This window comes from Falco cherrug, chromosome 2 (genome assembly GCF_023634085.1).
Source record: "Falco cherrug isolate bFalChe1 chromosome 2, bFalChe1.pri, whole genome shotgun sequence".
Taxonomy (NCBI): Eukaryota; Metazoa; Chordata; class Aves; order Falconiformes; family Falconidae; genus Falco; species Falco cherrug.
This window is the reverse complement of record NC_073698.1, coordinates 9,602,879-9,626,082: the sequence shown is the minus strand read 5'-3', so window position 1 is coordinate 9,626,082 and position 23,204 is coordinate 9,602,879. Positions and strand designations below refer to the sequence as shown.

General features: G+C 39.3%; 1 protein-coding gene across 1 annotated transcript; it reads left to right on the top strand.

The window, feature by feature from the left end:
* The first annotated feature begins 235 nt into the window (after positions 1-235).
* RAB38 (RAB38, member RAS oncogene family) lies at positions 236-22,845 on the top strand. The gene is made up of 3 exons (XM_027799004.2): positions 236-495; positions 8,420-8,700; positions 18,641-22,845. Exons 1-3 carry the CDS (start codon positions 291-293, stop codon positions 18,791-18,793), a joined length of 639 nt encoding a protein of 212 aa, XP_027654805.1. The 5' UTR covers positions 236-290; the 3' UTR covers positions 18,794-22,845.
* The last annotated feature ends 359 nt before the right edge of the window (positions 22,846-23,204 follow it).

The window sequence follows — 23,204 nt, the reverse complement described above, 5'->3', positions numbered from 1 at the left end:
TCTTTGGTAGCCAGACTAATCCCAGACACACCTCGTGCTGACCTTTACACACATACGCACAAAACTTTCTGGGAGACTTTATTCCCCCAGTCCCTTGCTTACTTCATCTCCCAGCAGGGCTGCCTGCTGGACCTGGTGATCCTGCTTCTGTACAAAGGGAAAGAGCCTCCACCTACCTTGCTCTCCTTCCCTCCCCAGTTCTTCACTCCCTCTCTCCCCCTCGGGCTGGCAGGATTCCTGGGGCAGAGCATGCAATCAGTTCGCAGGGAGCAGCCGCAGCCACAGGAAAGATGCAGAAGCAGAATCAGAAGGAGCACCTCTACAAGCTGCTGGTGATTGGGGACCTGGGAGTGGGCAAAACCAGCATCATCAAACGTTATGTCCACCAGAACTTCTCCCCCCATTACCGGGCCACCATTGGAGTGGACTTTGCCTTGAAGGTGCTGAGCTGGGATGCTGACACCGTGGTACGGCTGCAGCTCTGGGATATTGCGGGTGAGTACAGAGAACCATTTGCCCCATAACCCATCCAGAGACAATACAAAATATACACCCAAATTCATTTGTACTGGTCTTTCTGCTGGAAACTACCAGTGCCTGTGCAGTGAGGGAGAGGAGACTGAGGAGAGAGAACTTCTAAACTTTCTAAAAACTTTCTAAAGCCTTCTAAAACCTTTCTAAAAGAGAAAAAGAGCAGATGAACACTCTGGAGTTTCCCTAAAGCTAGCAGCCCCCCAAAGAAGGGGTGTCAGAGTGAAACCTGCTCTGTCTGATTTTTTCTCCCAAGCCCTTAAACACGTGTGGGGACACGGGCACCTCTCTCCAAATGCCCCAGTCCTTCCCCTGCAGCTGGTGCTGTTCAGCTTGCCTCATTATGCTAACAGATCTCTGACAGGAGAGAAACAAGAATTTCCTGTTACATCGATTTAATTTAGTGGAAGAGATGCAGCATTCAATAAAATGGTTAAAATCATAGTTAAAAAAATAAGGAAAAAGTGTCACTAAATTTCTTTCTCAAAACACCTTCCTTCTTCCTTTCCTTCCTCTCTCTCCTACCTTCTTTCCTTATCTCCAATGAAACGTAAACAACTTCTGACATGCTTTGAAGAAAGAAGTGTTTCTGTTTGGCAATAATCCTGGTTGTTAAAAATGTATTCACTCATGTTTACTTGTCCTTATTCAAACGTCAAGAAAAAAAAAAAAAAGATAGTTTACTCTGTGCCAGGAGAGAAAGAATAAAGAAGTCCAGCTATCCTTGCATGCGTACATAATTAAAAAGCATAGAATTTGTCACTGTTACTGCCAGTGCTTTGGAGTTTTTATCTTTGGCCTCCAATTAAAACCACAACAATTTTTTTGCCACCCCCCCTTACTAGCAATTAATTTGGATTCAGTCTGCAAAATACAAGTTTATCTTGACGGCATAATTTGCATGCTATAAGTAATCATTTTTCATTTAACGTTGGCAGGAATCCATGTATAGGTCTAACACAACGGCCTGCAGCAAAAGCGAGAGCATTTCAAAATTTGAATTCGATAAAGGAGTTAAGTAGGGAATAAAGGTGAACATTATATCAGCTGTTAGGCAACTGTGCCAGCCGGTGGCCTGAGCTAGGGGTTCAGTGATCTAGTCTGGCACAGCACTGAGCAAAACTAGTGAAATGAGAAAATTCTTGACATTCTTATTGGAGGAGGGAGCGCCTTTCTTCTGCGCTGAGCTGCCTTGGGTCTGGGCTCTGAATTTGGCACCAAGGCACTAAAACTTATGCAACGACTCTGCTTTATGCAAAACATGCATAACCTCAGCTTTTTTACACATCGGTAGAGTCTTGTGGGTTTATGATATTCAATACATTTATGCTCGGTTTTCTTTTTATTAAAAGTTGGAATAATGGGGAGAGCATTACTTTTATTGCTCGCCAGTGACCAATTACAACAATAAATACATACACATCCAGCAAAACTGTTCTGCATGAGAAAAATCATTTAATAGTAAATTCTGAATGCATCAGGGACTTAGCGAATGTGTTTTGCCTGCCTTGTTTCAGAGATTTATTACACTACTAATCATGTGCTGGTGGATCATATGATGTAGCTTTCAGTCAGGCTGCAGGAGCAATTACACCAAGTTGTAGTACTGAATGACTAGCATGCTTTCTGAGTTATCACACATGACAGAGAGAATTACAACACCGTCCTAAATTTCATATGAATTGCTCAATTCAAAGCATCTCTGTGAAGGTCAAGACAGTGGCTGATAATATAAAGAGTTGCTGTCTCAGTTTTAATGACTTCTGTGTAAAGAGCTTTGGCTGTTGATGGCTGTACATAGAAAACAAGTTTTGTAAGCAGCTCACTGAAGTCACACCAGCGTGGTGTTGGCATAGAAGTTACCGTAAGGCATCTGGCTGGTGAGAAAAAAGTTGTTTAAAAATGAAAGCAAAATAAAACTGTTTGGAAATATGGAGGGAATGGAAGTGTTTTATCCTGGCTGTGGCTAGTCATATATCACCGCTTGCAAAACACAAATATGCAAGGAGAAGAGGGAGGAAAGTAAAACCTCTGGTCTCAGAGCATCTTCTCTCTTTTGGGAGAATCTCTGTTAGTAGGTCCTGTTTAGCTTTCAGGGTAAGGGAATAAATTTCCAGTCTCTGACCAAGTTGAAGGATGTTGGCTTAGGATTCAGGACGTCTTGAATTGAAGCAAATGCTGCAAATGTATCACTAATGTTTCATGTCAGTATTTATATATTGATATATATTTATACGTGTGTGAGTGTGTATATAGATATATTAGGTATCATTTTAGCTCTTACATCCTCTCCTCCCCCTCTACATTATACAGCCAGTGAACTTACTACTAAGTGTAATGTGTACTCTTCATTGCACTTCACTATGTACATTAGTGGGTAGTAAATTGTTTGACAATCTAGAAATAATTTTCTCAAAAAGCTTGTGAGTAAAACTAGTGTCAAGCTTATCTACAGTATTAGTAGGATTTACATATGTGGTGACTTCACTGGAGGAGTGATACTCCATCTGTGGTAGGACCAAGCAGTTTACCCTTGTTTACCCTTTACAGACATGAGAAGAAAAGCAAATTTAGTTAATTTGGTGCCATCTAATTTCATAGTTAATGTAGTATATATTTCTGTAACGCATTCTTCTGTATCATTTAATTTGGTAAACAAAACTACAGTAAGATCTAATAGCTAAATGATGAAACTGCATTTATTTAGATGAGAGATAAATGCTGAACAATAAGGATAACTAAGCATTAGAAAAATTAATTCAGGGATAAGGTAGGTTCTGCATCGCATATTATTACATTAAGGCTTGAGGGCTTTTTAACAAATAATATATTTCTGAAGCTATGTGTGTTAAACAGGAATAATTGGACAAAACTTCATGGTTTATGATGTTATGATATCTGTAACAGCACTGGCATTAAAATCTATGAATTTATGTCTGATTCAGCGAAGTGCCTGTTTGAAGTAACTGAATTTTCACTATAGTGTGTGGGAGGACATGTATGTGGTAGAATCCTCCTTGTCTTTAATGTCCACAAAGCAGTTCCACTTTATTTCACTGAATGTCCCAAATTCTCAGTTTTGGTGTTCATGTCCCTTTTAAAGTGTGCCATTACCTCTACTGCTGTGTCCTACATCTTTAAATCTTGCTCCTCAGTCATTTTTTTTTTTGGGGGGGGGGGGGTGTGTTTCCTTATCTTTTCTGCTGCCTCTGCATGAGCATCCTTTAAATTCATTAACAGACAGTTAGAAGAAAGCTTTAAAAGAAACTCTTAACCATATTTTGAACAAGGCTGCTGTGGTGGGGTTGGGCCCTGCAGATGCAGGCTGGGACCACTTTTGAAGAAACCAGCTACTGCAGGCAGTAGATCCACGTGTGTTTGCTATTCACTTCTCTGCAAGGCTGCTCTCACTGCTGCTGTCTGTGTTTCATGTCCACATGGCCCCAAGATTTCTCTGCAGACCAGTTTTAGCTACAGATTTACTGCAGGGAGCGGGTCTGGGAGTGCAGCGGAGGGCAGAGAGCAGCACTTCAGAGCCTTCCCCCCCCCGCTACTTTTTCACAGCAGTGTCAGCATCACCATTATCCCCCCTGCTGAGTCTGTGTGAGCTGGCTTATTCATTGCTACCAAAAATATGGTGGTTTGCTTTTACAAAGCTTCTCATCTCATAAAGAGTTGAACCAATGCATTGAAGGTGTCCATACGATACTGGTAGTGAAAGAACAGTTTCATTTCCTTTCCCTGCAACTTTCACCTTCAGAAACAGTAATCTTTGCACAGATATAGGCAAATGCCTCTGCAGTTGTAAAGATTTTAAGACTGTTATGCTCCAGAAGGAGTAAATGGACCGTTCACTAGTGCCAGGCACAGCACATCCTCAGCGGTTTAGGCTTTTAGTGGCTGCTAAGCATTGCAGTACATATGCATAAATGAGATAGTCATGGTGATTTATAAGGCTAAGTTACCTTGAAATTACTGTTCTGCAAACACAAATAAGTCCCTGGCTGTGGTGGGTTTATTTCAGTATAGATCTGCAGTGGGACCCATGGGCCTGATCCTGCTGACAGCCTGCTTTTCCACATTCTGGGGTGGTGAACACCACCTCAAGGCTTGCTTAGGTTTCAGTCTGTAAAGATAACTTGAATCTAAAGGTGAAAATTTTGCAAGTTGTTTTGAAGTGAAAGGTAAAAAATATCTAAATTTTCTACACAATTTCCAGCTTCTCAGCATTGGCTAAAGGCCCTCTGTAAATGCATGGTAGTTCCCAGAAACTTTTGCCTCTTAGGATGAAGGATGATGGCAAGAAGTAAAACCCATTGTAAAAGTGGGCATTAGGCAATTTTAATCAACTTTTATCATGCACTACATTTTAGATGCGGTGGGCAAGATGGTGGTAATTATCTGAGTTTTAGCACTTTATCAGTAGTTTTTATAACTTTATCAGAGATCATAGTGGTTAGTGAAATCTGCAGATTTCTGTACGAGCCATGCTGGCAAATTTATGCGGGGTGTATTTTTATAAACCATGATAATTCAGCTTTTGATGCTTTAAGCCCATAAAATAATACCTTTCCCTGCTGCAGAAGTGCCACTTGGATTGGGATAAACATTCAGGAAGGTGCCATTCAGACAGGGAATCCTGTCCTTTAATGGAAATCTTGTTGCTTTAGCATCTCGGTCTCGCTGCGTTCACTTTAAGATGGGCTGGGATTCATCTGGTTTAACAAATAGACATCTTGTACGGAACCATTTGAGTATAAGCTACTCACCCCGGGCTCACCAGGGGCTTGAGGGTAGAGGTTAAATACCTCCATAATGAAGCTTTTGTGACCACTCTTAAATGTCTATCCTTGCTGAGAAGATGCCCCTAGATACCTCTTCTCAGTCTCTGATTACAAATGGATCTTAGATACACCCAGCTAATTTTTTTGAACCTAAATTAGGGCTGATGAATCCCAATGTAAAGCACTGTCCCAGTGGGCAAAGGCTATTAAACTTGTGGGGTTTGATGCCAGATGCCAGTGGCCTTGCAAGGGATGCAGTAAAATACCATGGGCCGGATCAAGCAAACATTTCACAAGTTTCTTACCTTTCCAATGAAAAGCAAACCCCATCTTCCTCGACCTCTCTTGCAATAAAACAGACCCTAATGCTCAAGGCTGCCTGTGAGATAGCACTGAATACCCAATGCTCGATCTATTTTGTAGCCTAATTACTGCCTAAGCCATTGTGTTGCTGAAAACCTAAGGCCAGATTCTGACACCTTTAATACATCAAACAGTGCCTATTTTCATGAGTAATTCTGCTAAATGAAAAAGTTTTGGGATCCTCATCTATTACGATAGGGGTTTGTTCACATTAGGAAGAATCTTTGGGGAAAAAAAGAGTTGTCCTGGACCCTCTGACAAAAAATATGTAGCTCTCCAAACACAATGCAAATGCTAGAGATCACTTTTTCACAATTTAAATGAAATAAAAGTAAAGCAATTATGCAAACGACATAGAACTAAAAGTCTCTGGTTTTCAAATCACCTCTTTTTCCATTCAAAGTTTCACGATGTCTTTATGCCAAGTATGTTCGTGTATTAATTGCAACTGATGGGGAAAAAGACCACTTCAGAAAGGGGTTAGGCAGTTTATTCAGCCAGCAGCTCCATTCTTTCTCTTTCTTTGAAGGGATTGATAATGGAAGTGGTGAGCCCTGTCATCCTGCATAAGGCTGCTTTTACAAACATGGTGGCTTTTCTGTGCAGTGAAAAACCTAAGTATCTGCAAAAGCAGCTGGAAGCAGGAGGTGAAAACATTGTGGGCCACTACTAGCCAGAAGACCACATCATGAGAGCCTTTTATTCCTCTAATAACTTTGTTTGTGATTAGTGATTTTATGATGCATATTAGTAATTTAGTTCATGTTCCATGACAACGTGTCCCACCTGTCTTAGAGATCTGGGTCCCAATAATTATGTGTAAAGCCCAAGTTTAGCTGTTCTTACATCATCTACATCTCATCTAGAGTGCAAGCATCTCTCAAACTTTGCATGAGAAGTAGAAAGTGTAACTGAAATACAATATGCTTCGAAAACTGCTTGTTATGTTGCTGCTTGCCTCACTGCTAAGTTTCTACCAGACCTTGACTTTTGTTTGAAGGCACCTTCTTGCAGATGAAAAAAAGTTGCTCAACAAGGAGATTATTGAATAGCACATGACTTAGCCATTTATCTGATTAGCCCACTGATAGGTATCATAAGACATTTTAATAAAGCATAGCCATAAGAAATTTTCAATATGACCTCATATTTCCCAGGAATTATATATTTCTGTTTTGCTTTATCAATGGGACACAGTGTTTGTTTAAGGTAAAAAAAAATCTAACATGAATTTGGAGCAGACAGACATCCGCTTTTGGTTTCTGTATCATGTGAATGACTTTCTCCTTCCTGCAACAGCTGGTGCATGACACCAAAGATAAACATCACAAACAGATGGTCTTGACCCCATAAGTGCGTTCAGTGCTATTTCCATTAACTGAAACTGCATGGTCTGGAAGCCCAGTAATCAGCACTCTTCAGTTCTCAATCCAGCCTTACATTTGACAGCACAGTTTCCATCAGATAAAACCTCCACAGGTAACCTTCCCAGGGTCTGAAGCAGACTGCCAATCTTCTCGTCTTCCTAACTTATTCAAGATTATGCACGTTGAGAAAATAAAGCTAGAAACACGTTTCCACTGAATGTTGTCTATTTCCATAGCACCTTTGCTCAGCTATAAAAGCATATGGCGAAATACAAGAGCTGTCTTGCTTAAAGACTGCTGTTGTTGTGAGATGTTTCACGAATTTACAATTCTACTTTTTCGGATCGCAGCTCAGCAGTAGACATCCATGGAAATTCTATTTTTTCACTTCAAGAAAAACTCTGTGTAATTTATTTGCATTCTTGGAAACATTTTTTCAAAGTTCCCATGAAAACAGCTTATATATTTACAAACCTACAGCTGATCAACATACCACATCCTGATCTCAAGTGTGTTAATTTTTACACTGTTAATCATATAAAATGATAGATATTTACAAATGTCCAAGTTTGAATACAATATGATGTTAGCTCACAAAAATATTGTAAAAAACTTCCCAGAAAACATTCTGAATTTAGAAAAAAACCCATGAGGCTTCTGAACAGATCTAGTGTGAAACATCTCCTCCCAGATCTTTTCACTGGAGCAATACAGCTCTTCATATTGCTGCTGCTCTGCTATTTCTTAGAACACTTTCCATGTTTGTAAGGCTTTAAATTTGCCTTTCTCACCTCTGTGTTTTAGTTTGCCAGTACAAGCAAATTCATAATGACTGTAATGCCTGGTATGGCTCCAGAGCTTAATTATGTTACTGTTGATTATTATCACTTGCATGAGAATGTGCAGTATCCTCTTTGTGCATGAGCAGATCGGCTGTTAGATGTTTCCCACAAAATACCACAACATCAACAAGTTTCCAATCTGGTACCTAGATATTTTTGTGACTCCTGTTTAAATCCCTATAATGTACACCAAGACCCTTGGTACCGTCCACATCTCTAGAAATCTGGCAGCTTAATAAGACTGTACACTAAAGTTCAAGCTTGTCATAAAGTTATTGAATTTCCTTGGCTGTTTGCTTTCTAACTCCTTTTTCATGCTATATAATCCTTTGCGTTTTCATACAAATGAGCCTAGCATGGTACTTGTCATTATTTAGACAAAGAGTAGCTTTCCAGAGACTTACAAAATTAAGTCCTACCTTTAGTAACGTTCTCTTAGAAAACCTGCTATGTGAAATATTGACCTAGATTGGAAGCAATGATTTTTACAAGGCGGTGTTTTTTTTTCCCCCTCCTACTTTCTTTATCACAGGTCAGGAAAGATTTGGAAACATGACCAGGGTATATTACAGAGAGGCCATGGGGGCATTTATTGTCTTTGATGTTACGAGACCTGCAACATTTGAAGCAGTGACAAAATGGAAGGAGGATTTGGACTCTAAGTTGGTTCTTCCAAATGGAAAACCTGTGCCGACAGTCCTCTTAGCAAACAAATGCGACCAGGGAATAGATGTTCTCATGAACAACGGCATCAAGATGGATCAGTTCTGCAAAGAGAATGGGTTCGTGGGCTGGTTTGAAACATCAGCCAAGGTAATGTTTCCATTTCTTTTTGAATGTTTCTCCAAGCACAGAGAAATTAGCTTGTAAAATACTTCACTCAGTTGAAATGTGTACCTTGCAAAGCTCCTCTTTGATGGAATTAATTAAAGGTGAACTTTTAAATTAACACATTTCTATTTCTTTTAGGCCTTTTATTGCAAGGCAAATTATATGTGACATTCTGAAATGCTGCTGCTCTAATCATAGGCCAGCAGTAAAATATGTATCTGGTCAACAACTTACTGCATAATAGCTTGGGGAGGAAGATGACCTTTGGCAAGGCACAAAAGCTGCCTCTTATGAATGATATGAGGATATTTTTCATAAATCTTAACTGTTAATATTATCTCAAAATATTTATATAACCACTATGCCTGAGAAATGCTGATCAGAGTCAATAGCTTTATTGTACTATCTTCCAGAAAAAAAGTCAGTCTACTGTAGCACTTGTACGATGCCTATTGTTAACGAGCTCTCATTCTCAACAGCCTTTGAAAAAAATCACATATCTGGGGAGGAAGGAAAGTTCAGTGGTCAAAGTGCCGAATGAGCTGCTCTGAGGTTCAATTCCTTGCCTCGGCACAGATTTCCTGGGCACCTATAAGAAAATGGAGATAAAAATTAGAAAGGGCACTGAGACTTTTAGAGTATAAAGGCCCAAGGTACAGTGATCCTGTATATCAATTTGGGATTTCTCAGATAATCTCAGCACATGCAAGATTTGGAAAGCTGGCATGTGAAATATTGATTTGAACACAACAATTCAATGGATATTGTGTTTATTGTCTTCTTCGATAATGAAAGTTGGTGTCATCATTAACAGCTCTGGGGAACGTTTGGATGTTATAAATATAAGCAATCTATAAGTCTGCTTTGACCTAGATTGTTAGTAGGCTGAAAGCTACATTCAATTGTTCAGTTTCTTTTAAACACTTTATTAGAGTTATTTAAGAAACTTTGGAGTGTATACTTGTATTTTACTTTTCTAGTCTTGACTCCCTCCTTCTTTAAGCACTAATATTTCAAAGTGTCTAGTTCTGGTTTAAAAAACATGACAAGCTCTCTTACATCAGGTTCTTCATAATAATTAAGGCAGAAAGCTAATTATTCTGCAGGGCGGGGTTGGGGTGGGTGCGGAAAAAAAGAAAGAAAGAAAAGAAAAAGAAAACCCAGAGAGTGAAACATTTGGAATGGCAGCTGTCAGTAAAGGTGTGGAGAGTTAGGGGTTTACAGCACAAATTATTATTATTTCTTTATTTATTTATATATATATATATATATTCTGGCCCTTTTCAATATTTTATTAGGTGTCTAATTGTCTTTCAGGCCACAAATAACAGGAAATATCTGGTTTATTTAGAATTTAATATTTAGAATCCAGGTCACCAGTGATGTGTAGCACTGTATATGGCTGTTTTCTTCAACATTACTTTTTCTTCATTTCTGACATGTACATGAGTGGACATTTCCTAGGACAAGAACTAATTCACTGAAAACTGAGGCCTGAGGGCAAAACCACTGCAAAAATCATGTGCAGAGATATGAATCGCAAGTTGTTTTAAAATGCTAGCATCTAAAAGACTTTCAGAGGAATGAGAGGGAACAGGATGGACCATTGTTTAAAGGATACAGGGCTATAGTTTCATTATTCTAGGTTTGGATTAGCAAAGTCATGCAGCCGGTCACTGCTCTTCGGCCTTTGAGAAGGGAATCTGTCCATTGAATTCCATACATCAAGCATCTGTCCACTTCTTAAAAGAACAGCCACATTTATTGGGCCAAGGGCCGTTGCAGGTCATGACATGGTATGAATGTACAAACAATTTCAAAGGTCACAAAGAGGTTTTACTGTGAGGATGGATCCAGTCTTGGGCAAAACTATGGAAGTATAAAGGACATGTAAAGTTTAAAAACAGAGGAAAATTTTTCCAAGTCTTTCTAAGCCACGTAGAATTCAGATTCTGAGTTATTTTTAATGAAGGAAATATCTAGCTTCTTCCTACTTTATTTAACTCAGAAGCCCAAGCTGTCCTCAGGTTATCCATGCAATCATGTAGGAACAGAAAGAAATCCAGTTACGACAAGACTGGTCTTCAAAAGCCACTGTGAAGGGAGCAGTGGGAGTTAAGAACACATAACTCTGTTATCAGACTGTTCGCTGCTGATATAGACTAAAGGCTAGAAACTGTTATTCTGCAATCCCCACACCTGATTTCCACCGAGAATTGGAGGCTCCTGACTTTAAAATGATGTAAAGAAGAATAATTCTATGAAAGACGGTAGAATCACAATGTGTAGGCTAAGTTAGATCAGAATAATTTTCCCACCTGGTCTAAGTTCTGAACTAAAGCCTACTTTTTTTTTTTTAAACAAGAATTATTATTAGTGCTGTTTTAGAATATTGGATGTTACATGTACCTGGTATTCTTTCAGCCTAGGGTATATTAAATAATTGAACTTGGGTCTGGGGAAAATAAAAACCTAGCTATGTTTGCTGTAGAGAGCAGAAACCCTTTTCTGAAGCGAAATAATACTGACAGAGAAGTCATCATATTGCAGCTAGCAGTTTTAGCAGTTCAAATAAGAAATAACTCTTTTTTGTGGTATCCTGGAATAATTAGATCTCCAGAGGTTTTCTGCAGACGTGCTTGGAAATGTTATTGCCTTCAGAGCAAACTGGATATGATTTATGCATTTTGGAAAAACAAAGGTGATTACTTACAAAAATACATCTTTTAGTTCTGGTTCCCTTGCAGAGTAGCATGCTGTGTATGTACCTACCATATTTCAAGCTGTCAATGGTCTGAGATTTTTGTCTGTAGCATTGGCAGACTACACCAAAACCCATCACTGCATTATTCCCTGGTGCTATTTTTCTAAAGTTAACGACTTCAATATAAAACATTTGAGCCACCTAATGCATTCTCATGTATTAGTTTTGATTCTTACATTAATCTGAAGGAAATAGCCTGTTCCAATCTTCTGCTCCCTACGAAGGCAGAAGAATTTGTTCTGGTAGTTTGCCATGTAAGAAAGGACTTGCTGGGCAATAGCACAACGTTATCACGTCACGAGTTATACATATCACCATACATCCAGCCGAGAGCCTGATCTTTTTTATATATACATATTTAGTTTGCTCATATGGATTGCAGTCTGAAAGGCACATACCCAGATAGTAACGGAATAACCCTTAACTGTAAATTCTTTAATAAATTTCTACTGTGAAAGAGGCATTTTTTTTAAAAAGGAGGGAAGTTTCTCCTTCCTGTCACACATCTGATTATCCAGCATGTGGCCAGAGTAGCTGAGAGGTCCACTCACATTTCCAAGCCTTTAAATTGTTCTCACCACAATTTCTAGTTCAAAGAGGTGACCTTTTGACTTGGATTAGAAAAGCAGCAATTTCAAGCTTATTATCACTTTATGAAGAAAATGGAAATTATGCATCAAAACAGACAAGTCAGGCAAAACTAAATGTTCTTGAAAACACCTACTCCAGAAATAACTTGAAATACCTTACAACCAACCACAGCTGTGCTGTGATTGTGCCCAAGTTCCTCTTTTCCCTGCTGTAATTCAGCTGTTAGAAATAAAGAATTAGGTGAAAAGACACTCACATTTTGTCCCAGTTCCCCAGAAGGGGTGGTAGCTGTGCCTTTCAGATCCTAACCAAACTAGCTTAAGCACACAGCTTGTTGTCTGCTGAGCATCACAGCCTGGAGACTGAATAAACACCGAGTCTCTGGGCTATTTGGATACATCCTATTTGGATGAGGAAAAAGTTACAGAATCTTTGCTTCTCTTGGAAAAGTGGGTAATAACATGTCCTTCCTCCAGCTCTTGTCTGACAGACAGTCCACAGTCTGTCATAGTGCCCAAATGCTGGACTAGGAATCAGGAGTCCTCTCCATCACTGATCTACCAGGTGACCTTCAGAAAGTCACTCTCTCCTCTGGTCCAGCCTCTTCCTCCACAAAGCAAGGACAGCAATTCTGCTCATCTTACCAGTGAGCTGTGTGAATAAACCAAACTCTGTTAGCCCTTGTTTAAATGACAAATTCTTCAGTTCTTCTGACTGGACAATTATTATAAAAGTTGGAAAAAAAAAATCTATATGGTAGACTTGCAGAAGAACAGGATATACAGTTTTGATTTCCATAAAGATATCTGAGGTTTGGACATTTATTTGAATGAGTCTGACACACTACAGCTGATCTGCTGATCTGGTAACTGAAACCAAAGCAATCCATCTGATATGGCCAGACCCACTTAGAGAGGTATGGCTCCTCACAGTGTCCTTTTAATTTACTCAGAAAAAAAAGTCTAATGAATCTCACTGCACACAGCTAGGCAAATATTTAAGCTTCCGCCATAAACCAAGAAATGAAGCTGACACCTAAGGCAGGCGCTTTCAGTTCAGATATACAGTCACCATGCGGAATCCTCTGCAGAGTTCATTTCCTGTAACTAAGAGAAGTTGATTCAGATTATCCTACACGTATGAGCTGTCCTGTAGCTCTCTGGATCACTTTTATGAAATAAATTCTTTAGTGCTGGCCAAAAGCTGGAAATTAACAGAATCACAAAATGGTTGAGTTTGGAAGGTCATTTAGTCAAACAATTTTGTTGCAGAATATCCAACCAGCTGTAAGAACTCGATCACAGAAATTACCTCGTTCTCAAAGAGTTGCAGTCACAGAAGTTGACATCCATGAATTTCATGTTCATTCATCTAGATTGTTTTTAACTCGTATGGTTGTGTTTCTAGGAAAACATTACCACAGCAATATGGCACATCTGAATAAGATGCTGCTGCCAGCAATTTCCAAGGGAGCTCTGCTAAGTGTGCGTGTGGAGCCATTCCCTCAGATTCCTTGCTCCAGGGTTAAAACATCCTGAAAGTAATTTCCCTGCTTCTGGATTTTAGCACATTATAGAATCAAAAGGTGGAAGCTATGTGATTCTCACTGGGCTTGCATCTAATACCTGAATATTTGAGAATTTTTAAATGTTTACTTAAGGGAACTAGATTCCTTTCAACTCCAGTAGTAGAGCCCAAGGTTGTGTCTCTAAGCAGTGCTGGCTCAGACCTCCCCAAGTGTCCATGTTAGCCAGCTGCGCCTGCATACGTGTTGCTGTTCACCCTGACTGCAAGGTAAGATGCAGAAGCATCAGATTCAGTCAGAGAAAGAAACTACCCAAATGCAGAAAGGGAGCAGCTTTGTACCAGAAAACAACCAGACAGACAAATCTAAGATACCTGCATGGCACAGAAGGAAAAGGTTCATCTGGAAGTGAAACAGGCCCATAAAACTAGCAAATGCCTTCCTTCTCTGTAAAGAACTAAGAGCCAGGGTAGTCTGTGGGGTTTTATTTCATATATTAAAATGGAATGTTCTAAATGTTAATGTTCTGCATCTGCATTGGAGATGACAGATAAGGGGGAAGGCAATCCAGAATGCAAAGAAGCTTGCTGAGCTTCTGTACTGCTTTGAGACACTTTCAATAAAGTATTTCTTTTCCTTCCTGTTGATTGTTGCATTACAAGACTGCGACATTATTTCCCATAGCAATAGGTTCAAAGGTTTTAAATCATTCAGCTCTCCCTCCCTGCACTGAGTTGCTATCCATTCCATAAAACTGCCCTTCGGAACAACACATCTGAAGGAGATCGATCTACAGAGCAAACTATAATTTCATTTGTGTCTTTCAGCGTTCCTTTCTGGCTTTCAGAGATTGCTCAGAGTAATTTTCTTTGCCTTGCTTTCTTTGGTAATACAATAAGGAGTAGCATGTGCTGATTTTCACTTTTGCATTCCTTCTTGATGGGGTCAAGTGAAAGACTGACTCAAGTGGCCAAACATCATCACAGGAGCTGGGTTCAGGTCCTTGCTCTGGCAGACAGGCGGGGTAAGTCACTTAGGGCTGGATTCGTGATTTAGCTCTTGCATCGCTGACTGTGACAGTGTGTTTCAGGTGCTGGGGCTACTGAGGCACAAAAGTCACAGGAATGGGTTAGGCACCTCAGAGGACAGGGTAAGAAGAGATGCTCAGAAAAGGGTTTCATAAAAACTAGCACGCTAAATGAGGATGTCAATGTGAGAAGCAGAGCAAAAGCGGGAAGAGAGGACTGATAGCAACAAAGGCACCATGATACAGGTAAGATCCATTTTGGAGGAGAGGAGAGGAGAGGAGAGGAGAGGAGAGGAGAGGAGAGGAGAGGAGAGGAGAGGAGAGGAGAGGAGAGGAGAGGAGAGGAGAGGAGAGGAGAGGAGAGGAGAGGAGAGGAAAAAGAAAAAGTGAACTGCAGCAATCATGACAACTCCTACGGTGTTTTGTGTAGAGCAAAAGCGCTATAAGGGAGATGACAGTTAAGGCATTTCAACTTAGAGACCCTCTGAATGACATTGTTTCATACTGTTGTCTCACCTATATTATCTTTCTTTTTGGAAACATAATTAATTTTATTTTTAGTCATAAGTGGGGCTTTTACCATGTTTCAGTACAATTAGTAAGATGTTTGTGATTACTCTTCTCTGTCCAATCTTACACCGTGATTGCTGGTTTCTTTGTATTTGTTGGGTGGATTTTCACCTGCTCCTTTTTCTCTGTCCTTCCCTAGACTGCCTTTCAACACCTCCTGCTCTCTAAAATTACCAGGTCTCTGGGTGTCTGTGTCTGGATAGCAGATCACCTTCTACTGTCTGCAGCTGCTTTGCTGCCTAGCAGAATATTGATTTTTCCTTTGCAAAACATGCTGGAGGAGGAGAGGTGCAGAAATCAATATTTCATTAGACAGACCAGAATACAGCAATGCCTGATCCACAGACCTAGGACACGAAGTGGGCACCGCGGGATCAGCGTTGTAACGAAAGGCACTAGTAGCATGGGAAAGGAAGCGGTCAGGGCATGGAGCTGGCACAGCAGGTGTTGCTTTGTTGGCACAAGCACAGGCTCCTTGCAGCAAGTGACTTAATGTGTCACTTCTCCATACCATGTACCAGTTGTTGTCTGAACCATGGGAGAAGGCTGGAGCGAGACACAAGCCCAAAACCAGCTGTGCTCTCTACCGGGTCACCCTGCCTTTCTGCTCCTCTTGTACCCCAGCAGAATTTTTCACCCACACAGCTTAGGCAGTTCATGTAAACGTTCAGGCTGAGAAAATGCCTCTGATCCAACACACACTACGGGCAGGACTTTTTATTCCTTTTCTCTCATACGGAACAAAAGGCAGAAATTGAGTCTCATGGGGGCAAATGCTTTAAATAGTGAATTCTCACAAACCAGCACATTTTGCTTGAAGAGGTGAGAGCTCAGCAGGCGCATCTGAAGCGATGATACCCTGGCAGAGAGGAAGGTGGGCACGGACTGAAAGCAGAAGCCTTTTCAGGTGGAATGGCCAGAGCTGGGGATGATCTCTATCTGCGTCTAATCCCACTTCACAGATGTTCAGTAGATCTAGGCAGACACCTACCAAGGAAACAGTAAACTCAATCTAAAATGCAATTAACACTGTAATAAGGGATATGGCTCAAATTTGGTAAATAATTTTATTTAAAAGGAGAAAAATCAATGCAGAAAAAAAGAAGCTTTTAATTTACCTATTCCCAAACCTAAATATTTTGCCTTTTTATGTCAAAACAATACTTGCATGTTCAAATTTGGCTTTCTTCCCCCAGAAAGCTATAGAGGTTTAAAAAGAAGTTTAATAATCCCATTTCATTTTTCTTTGAGTTCTGGCTGAAGAAAAACAACATTTTTTTTTTCCTTCTTAATTTTTAGGCTTGGGTCTGACACATGTACTTCTAGAGGGATGTACACCTATACCTATTTTATGCTTTTGTGAGCTTGGATTTTTTCCCCCTTTCCCACTCTTATAAAATGCTGGCCTTAAATCTAACAAAGAGGGTTGCTGTGAATACACCTGAACATTAATCAATATGGGCACAATCTCAGATAGTCCCTAAGACATTATTGAAAAAATACATGCTGGCGTCCCAAGCAAGAATCAACACATGGGTAAATTAAAGGCTTATCAGTCCGTTGATAAAGGCCAACACAATTCAAAAGATTCTTATGTGTGTGTTTTTGTGCATTTAACAATCCTGTTTTCTCTTCAGTTTTCTAAGCAGTACCGAGAGATATTTTTCACTGCTTATTCTTTCTAATAAAATTTCACAGTGTTCTGAAAAAGACATTTGGTGCACGCTTGAGGAATTTGCTTGTCTGGTCTGAAAGTGCCATGTGATACAGTAACATTTTAACATCTCAGTACAGAGCTGTTTTCCAGCTCTGTATTACTTTCCAGGGGTTAGTATGTAAATGACTTGTCTAAAGATTTGGATTTTTACAACCAACTGATAACCTTTACAGGTCAAAGATCAAATATTTAAGTTCACTTGTGTAGCTGAAGAAACCTATGAAATCTTGGCACTAATTAACATTCTCATTTAGATCCCCAGGTGGTGCAAAGGGATAGTTAATGGAATTTGTGGGGCTTTGCCATTGATTTCAAGGGGACTAGAAATCAGCCTCACAGAGTCCATTACTTCAGACTTTGAGCTTCATATAACTCCGACCATCTGTACTGAAACACACACAGACATGTGCTCTAGTGTCTCTTATAGCTGAACTTCATATTTAAACATTTCATCTGACTTTTTTTGAACATACACATTAAAAAAGATGTTTCACATGTTAAATTTTACAGGTTATTTTATTAATGATGCTGAATTGATGCTGAGCATTTGGTGAAGGTAGACTTCATGGCATTGTGTGCATGGGTGTTTGTGGTCTCAGTACAACAGACTTGGAACATTCAGCTTGGAAACCTGGGTAGTCTTCGATTGCAAATAAAAACATAATATTCATGGAGCAAGAGAAGTATGTGCATATACATAAATACATACAAATATGTATTGGTATGCATTTCTGTATGTATATATGTGGGTGTGTGTTACGATTTCACTGAGGATTGACGCTACAGTGAGGTTTCTATCTCCTGTCACATAAAATAAGTTACCAGTGGTGATAGTAGAAGAGTGTCTTTTTATGCCTGAAAGCAAATCCAAACAAATCAGTGGCTGTCATTAAAAAAAAATCCTTACTCCGAATTACTGCTTATTTTATATGCTGTGTGGAGCTGTGTCTCACTGGTCAGGCTGCTTCAGCTTTGCTTATTCTACAGAGTAAGGGTTGCTGCAAGTTAAATAAGCTATTGAAGTAAGCCATGTGTTGAAAAAGATGTGCTTTGCCTTGAATTCCAAACCCCTAGACTGAGGATTTCAGTCTTACAAATGAAACCAACAGTGGTATATCACTTCTGAAGCAATACATTTGGGATAGGTCAGCCTCAACAAAAAATGAGGACTCCAAATGATACAGAACATTTTTTACTGTTTTGTGAATAACTTGAGGTTGTTTCAGTTGATCCATTTATTCAATGAATCTAGTTTCATTGTGAGCACTGCATACAGAAATCTTGAAACTGCAGAAAAGGCTTTAAAAAATAAGTGCTATCGATGCCTGTAGTTGCTGATAGGTAATTAATAATTTGAACATCAGAGTAACAGTTATTCAAGCAGTGAAATACAGAATCTGGAGCTTTACTTCAGGCATCTGTCTTTACCATCCCTCTGGCATTTGTTTGTTTAGTTTATTAAAGCAATTAAATCACCAAGAGTTTGGGGTAATTTAAAATGAGCTTTGTGTATAATTTCAATGAGATATGAATCATAATATATGTAAAAACTAACTAACTTAAAAACTACAGTAAGCATTATTTAATACAGTCAATTTCTGAAAGCTGTTTATTAAGGAAAGTAAACTTTTGATGTTGCCTAGAGAAAAGTTTGATTATGCATAGGAAATATGCAGCATGGTGTAATTAATATTGACTAATCAACCTCTCTTTCTTTTTCACTTGCAGGAAAATATAAACATCAATGAAGCTTCCAGATGCTTGGTGAAACACATAATTGCGAGTGAGAGTGATCCAGTTCAGTCTATTGAACCAGATATTATAAAACCACACTTGAATTCCTCCAAGATTGTCAGTTGTTCAGCTTGCTTTAAATCCTAAGAGACTTCCAGACTATTACACAACCTGAACAGCTATGATTCAGGATTTATATTTTATCCAACGTACCCATCCTGTCCAGATTTTCCATAAGCAGATTGTCATTTTCTCAAAAATATACTTAATTTTTTCTGTAATTTTTTGACAGCTAAAATTTATTATGAGCTGTTCTTTGATAGCAACTATTCAAAACTGTCTTTGGCTATTGGTCAAATAAGATTCACGGTGACGGCTGTGTTTGCCCAGTTGGGTAGCACCACCAGTGATAACAAAACCTATTTCCTTGCAGTGTGGTTTCTGAAAGCTCCTATCTGTGATGTGACTGCAGCAAGACCCTACTTGCCCATTGGTCCTCTGGCCTGTCTTCTCAGTACCTTGACCAGGCAACCATCATCATTATACCATTTTGTCATCCCTCAAACTTGAGTGATCTTGTTTCGTATAAGGAAGATGATGACAATGAAAATATAGCTGTTCAGAAAGAGGCAACAAGAATGCCCACACTGAAATCTTCCCATTGCAAGTTCAGTCTCCTGGATGAAGTAGCAGGACTGAACACGAAGCAACTTTTCACATCATTCAGTTCTCCAGAAAATACCAAGTTCTGAGACTGAACCTTGATGCAGTATTGGCTCCCTCTTTCTGAAGAGTTACACTCTCATAGTTGTTAGCATCGTCTTCAGATGAAGCAAAATGGAACAAGTTAAGGGTGAGGGGTGACAAAATGGGGCATCAGGGGTACAGTCTCATAGGTGAAGCAGCTGAGAGTTCTCAGAAAGGTTATCTATTCTATAAAGCCAGCATTTCCTCTGAAAAACGCTGATTTTGTTCCTGCCTCTCCATCCATCATGCCACAGATTTCTCTTTGTGTTTAAACTATGTATATTCTATAGGTCCCTGAATGCATCCCTCCATTACATTGATTCTCATGGGAAAATTCATGATCCACACTATAAAGTAATAGCGGAACTTTTCAGGAATGCATCTGTCGAATAGTAGGGTATTTGCTTTCTGAGAACATAAACCCCACAATTGTATGAATGATCACAGGAAGCAAAATGAAACAGTCCTAAGAAACACTCCTGGAATATGTGCAGAATTTGCTCAGCTATGCTGTGGAAATGAAGTGGTTGATTTTCAGAGCCTCACAAAACATGCAGATTGGTGGGGCCGCTCAGACAAGTGTACCTAGACAAGAAGTCTTGACCTCTGGTTGCAAGTCCCTGCAAGACAAACTTTGCCTGTCTCCTGCCACAGACAAATCACTTGCATTTTCTGTTCCTACTCAGCCTTTTCCTTCCTAAGCTGTGAATTCTCAGCGGCAGGAGCTGTCTTCTGAGATGGGTTTCTCTCCTTAGAGGTGTGTAACACTGTGGAGCGGAAGAGGCAGAACCTCCTGGTGTCTTGTGTTTGCAGGCGTCAGTACAATACTTCACTGAACACTTGGCTGGAACTGAAGGAGTGAAACTCTCAAAGGCTAGTAAATAGGTGTTGGGTAGGAAAAATGAAAAAAACCCCCACCCAACTAAAATCCTCAAAATGACCTTACCCTGTAAGAGCTATGGGGTTCGTGTGCCTCTGAAGTTCATCCCATTCTTGGTGGTGTTAGGTTTACAGCTGGACTTGATGATCTTAAAGTTCTTTTCCAAACTAAATGATGCTATGATTATACCACTAACTGATCTGTTACTGTAGAGGCACTGCAGAGGAGAGCCAAGGACAGAGACAGCCCTTTATGTGCTCTTCCTAAAGCCTTACATCAATATATGCTTGTCACAGAATTTTAGAATAAGAGATCAAGATCTGTGTTTTAAAAGTAAAAATTGACATTGAAAATTAATCCACATGCACATATACATGTAAGGATCCATATATATCATGAGCTGGCTTCCTTTGAAGAGAGTAATTTTCAAGTTGTCTTGATTGCAGTGCTGTCCTTTAACACCTGTGTTAAACATCCTTTAACAGCTGCTGTGATGTGGGTTAAATAACCTTTCTGCCTCAGTTTCCTCACCTGTAAAATAGGGATTGATGTACACACCTACCTCACAGCACTCTTTGAAAGTTGCTGTTGGCATTGTGCTCTGAAGATATATGTTATACAAATGCCAAGCTCTCTTACTGCTCAGAATGAAATATGAGTGCCCTCTAGCATAAATACATGGTGCTGTAATGCCTTAATGTTCTAAATCTATCCAGGGCTGGCTTCTCTGTGCTGCAACAATTAGCTTCAATTATTCCACCTCGGATAACCTAGTCGAGGTTATAAAGCGATGTGTGATTGCATGGGATCATTAGATTAACTGCAGATGGGTTGCAAACAGAAACTGTGGCTGCATAGATGTCATGGTACTAGTTTCAAAATGTCAGTAACAAAGCTGCAATTCAGAAGTAGTGCCAGGTCAGTAATTTCAAATATAAAGCATTATTTAAGTCAAGTTGTATGGATGCCTTATGAAGGGTAACTGTTCACACCTTGAGCCAACACTGTGGGGAACACCAGCACCTCAGATGGCTTCCAAAGGGTTAAGTTTTCATCATTTGAACCCAATACTTTACTTATAAATCTGGATGCCTCAGGTGAAGCAGACAAAGTTGTCATTTCTTCCAAAAAATATTTTGTTGCTCAACTTGCAATGAGCATAGCAGCTGCTAATGTGTTTTAGTTATATTCAGATCACTTGTCTTTTGTGGCTTGTAGCCAATATTCATTAGTTATAACGGTAACTTTCATTTTCATTTTGACAGCTATGGCTAAAGATCTGGTATAACAGTAATTAAAAAAACCCACATAAATAAAACACCACAATATAGAACATTTTTTTTTCTTCACTCTATTGTATAAACCTTCTTTAAACTATGAACTCATAATTTATTCCCTTTGATTCTGATGTGTCAGGTTTCACTGCAGTTACAGTTGTTGGGCAGAATTTCCACCTCTGGGAGATGGTGGACAGAGTTTGGCTAATTTCTACACTAAGGATTGTATAAGCTGTAAGTTCTGAAGTTATACATACTTACACCATAAGTATTAGAACAGTCTCATGAAAAATCAGGCCTCCTTAGGAGGTTACATAATTCCAAATATTCATTTTTATTTGTACTGAAGTGATAAAAATCTGTCAAGTCTCTTTCTATAATGCAATAAATGTGTGAATGCCACCTGGGTATCTAGCAAACAGAGCCTTTTTAGAAGGGGTTGTCATAGGCAGGCCAGAATAAAAATTTTAATTTGTGCCAGTACCCTTTCAGGAACAAATATAAAATGTAATTATACTCTGTCAGTCCCTAACAGGTTGGATTTCCTCAGTTTTTATTGATATATTCTGTGTTATGTCCTCTTTGCTCATCATTAGGGACCAGTATCTTAATTGCATGGCGATTTCAAAATTAAATATTTTCCCCTTCTGTTTACAATAAGTAATAGAAAACACAAGTCTCTATTGCCTTCCAAGTGGGCAAAGATACTGCAAAGTGGATTTAAAATTAGATTCCATTCTATTTCTCCATAACCAACCCCCTGAGAGTCCCAGCACCTAGAACCACAAGCTGATGGGCAGATGAGGTGCCAGGCATGAGACACCAGCCTGAAACACTCATGAAAAGTGTTTCTTGAGCATTTCCACCCGAAGGCTTCATTTTCCAGCTCATCCACAACACTAGTAACAACAGGATGTACTTCATTTTCCGTCTTAGAAGCTCCATACAAAAAAAAAATAAAAAAAATCATGATCTACTGAACTAGATACCTTGGGAAGCATATACTTACTACTGATAGGAAAATGGATGGATTGAAAGGCAAATATTACTCTATTATTACAGAAAGATCATATTTTATTTGACCAAGTGGAGCTTTCAACAAAAGTCACTTAGACTCTGAAAAATCAGGCTCTGTATCTTCTTATGCACCATTTTTTTTTAGATCACGTATGTTCATTGAACTTTTCTATTCAGGAATCGTTTTTCCCAACAGTACCTTGAGTATGCAGCTTGAATTGTTGTATATCAATATTATCTTTTCAGATTTTTTTTTTTTTTTTGGGGGGGGCTTCTATTTTAACCTACCTGACCATATAAAAGGGGAGGGAAAGAGGGAGGGAGGGAGAGAAGGAGGGAGGGAGGCTGAAGGTGCATGTTTAAATAGCAGTTTTGTTTTACTTCTTACAACAGCTTGTCTAGCTGGATGAAGTGAAATTGGTAAATACATGCAGGAAATGCAATTTTATGTCAATTGCCAGGAAACAATCAATGAAAATATATTTTACTGCAACAATATTTATGCATGTGACTGCAGGTTCTATTGTAATAAAAGATTATATTTCTGACAAAACATGGAATATGAGTGTTTTGAAAAATTAATTCATTAACCGAAGTAAACATGTACAAGTAGCTTTCCTCATAAGTAGTCAATCTC

Coding starts and splice junctions, on each gene's coding strand:
- RAB38 (XM_027799004.2), top strand. CDS start 291: ATGCAGAAGCAGAATCAGAAGGAGCACCTCTACAAGCTGCTGGTGATT. Junction 496..8,419: donor GCAGCTCTGGGATATTGCGG/GTGAGTACAGAG, acceptor TCTTTATCACAG/GTCAGGAAAGATTTGGAAAC. Junction 8,701..18,640: donor GGTTTGAAACATCAGCCAAG/GTAATGTTTCCA, acceptor TTTCACTTGCAG/GAAAATATAAACATCAATGA.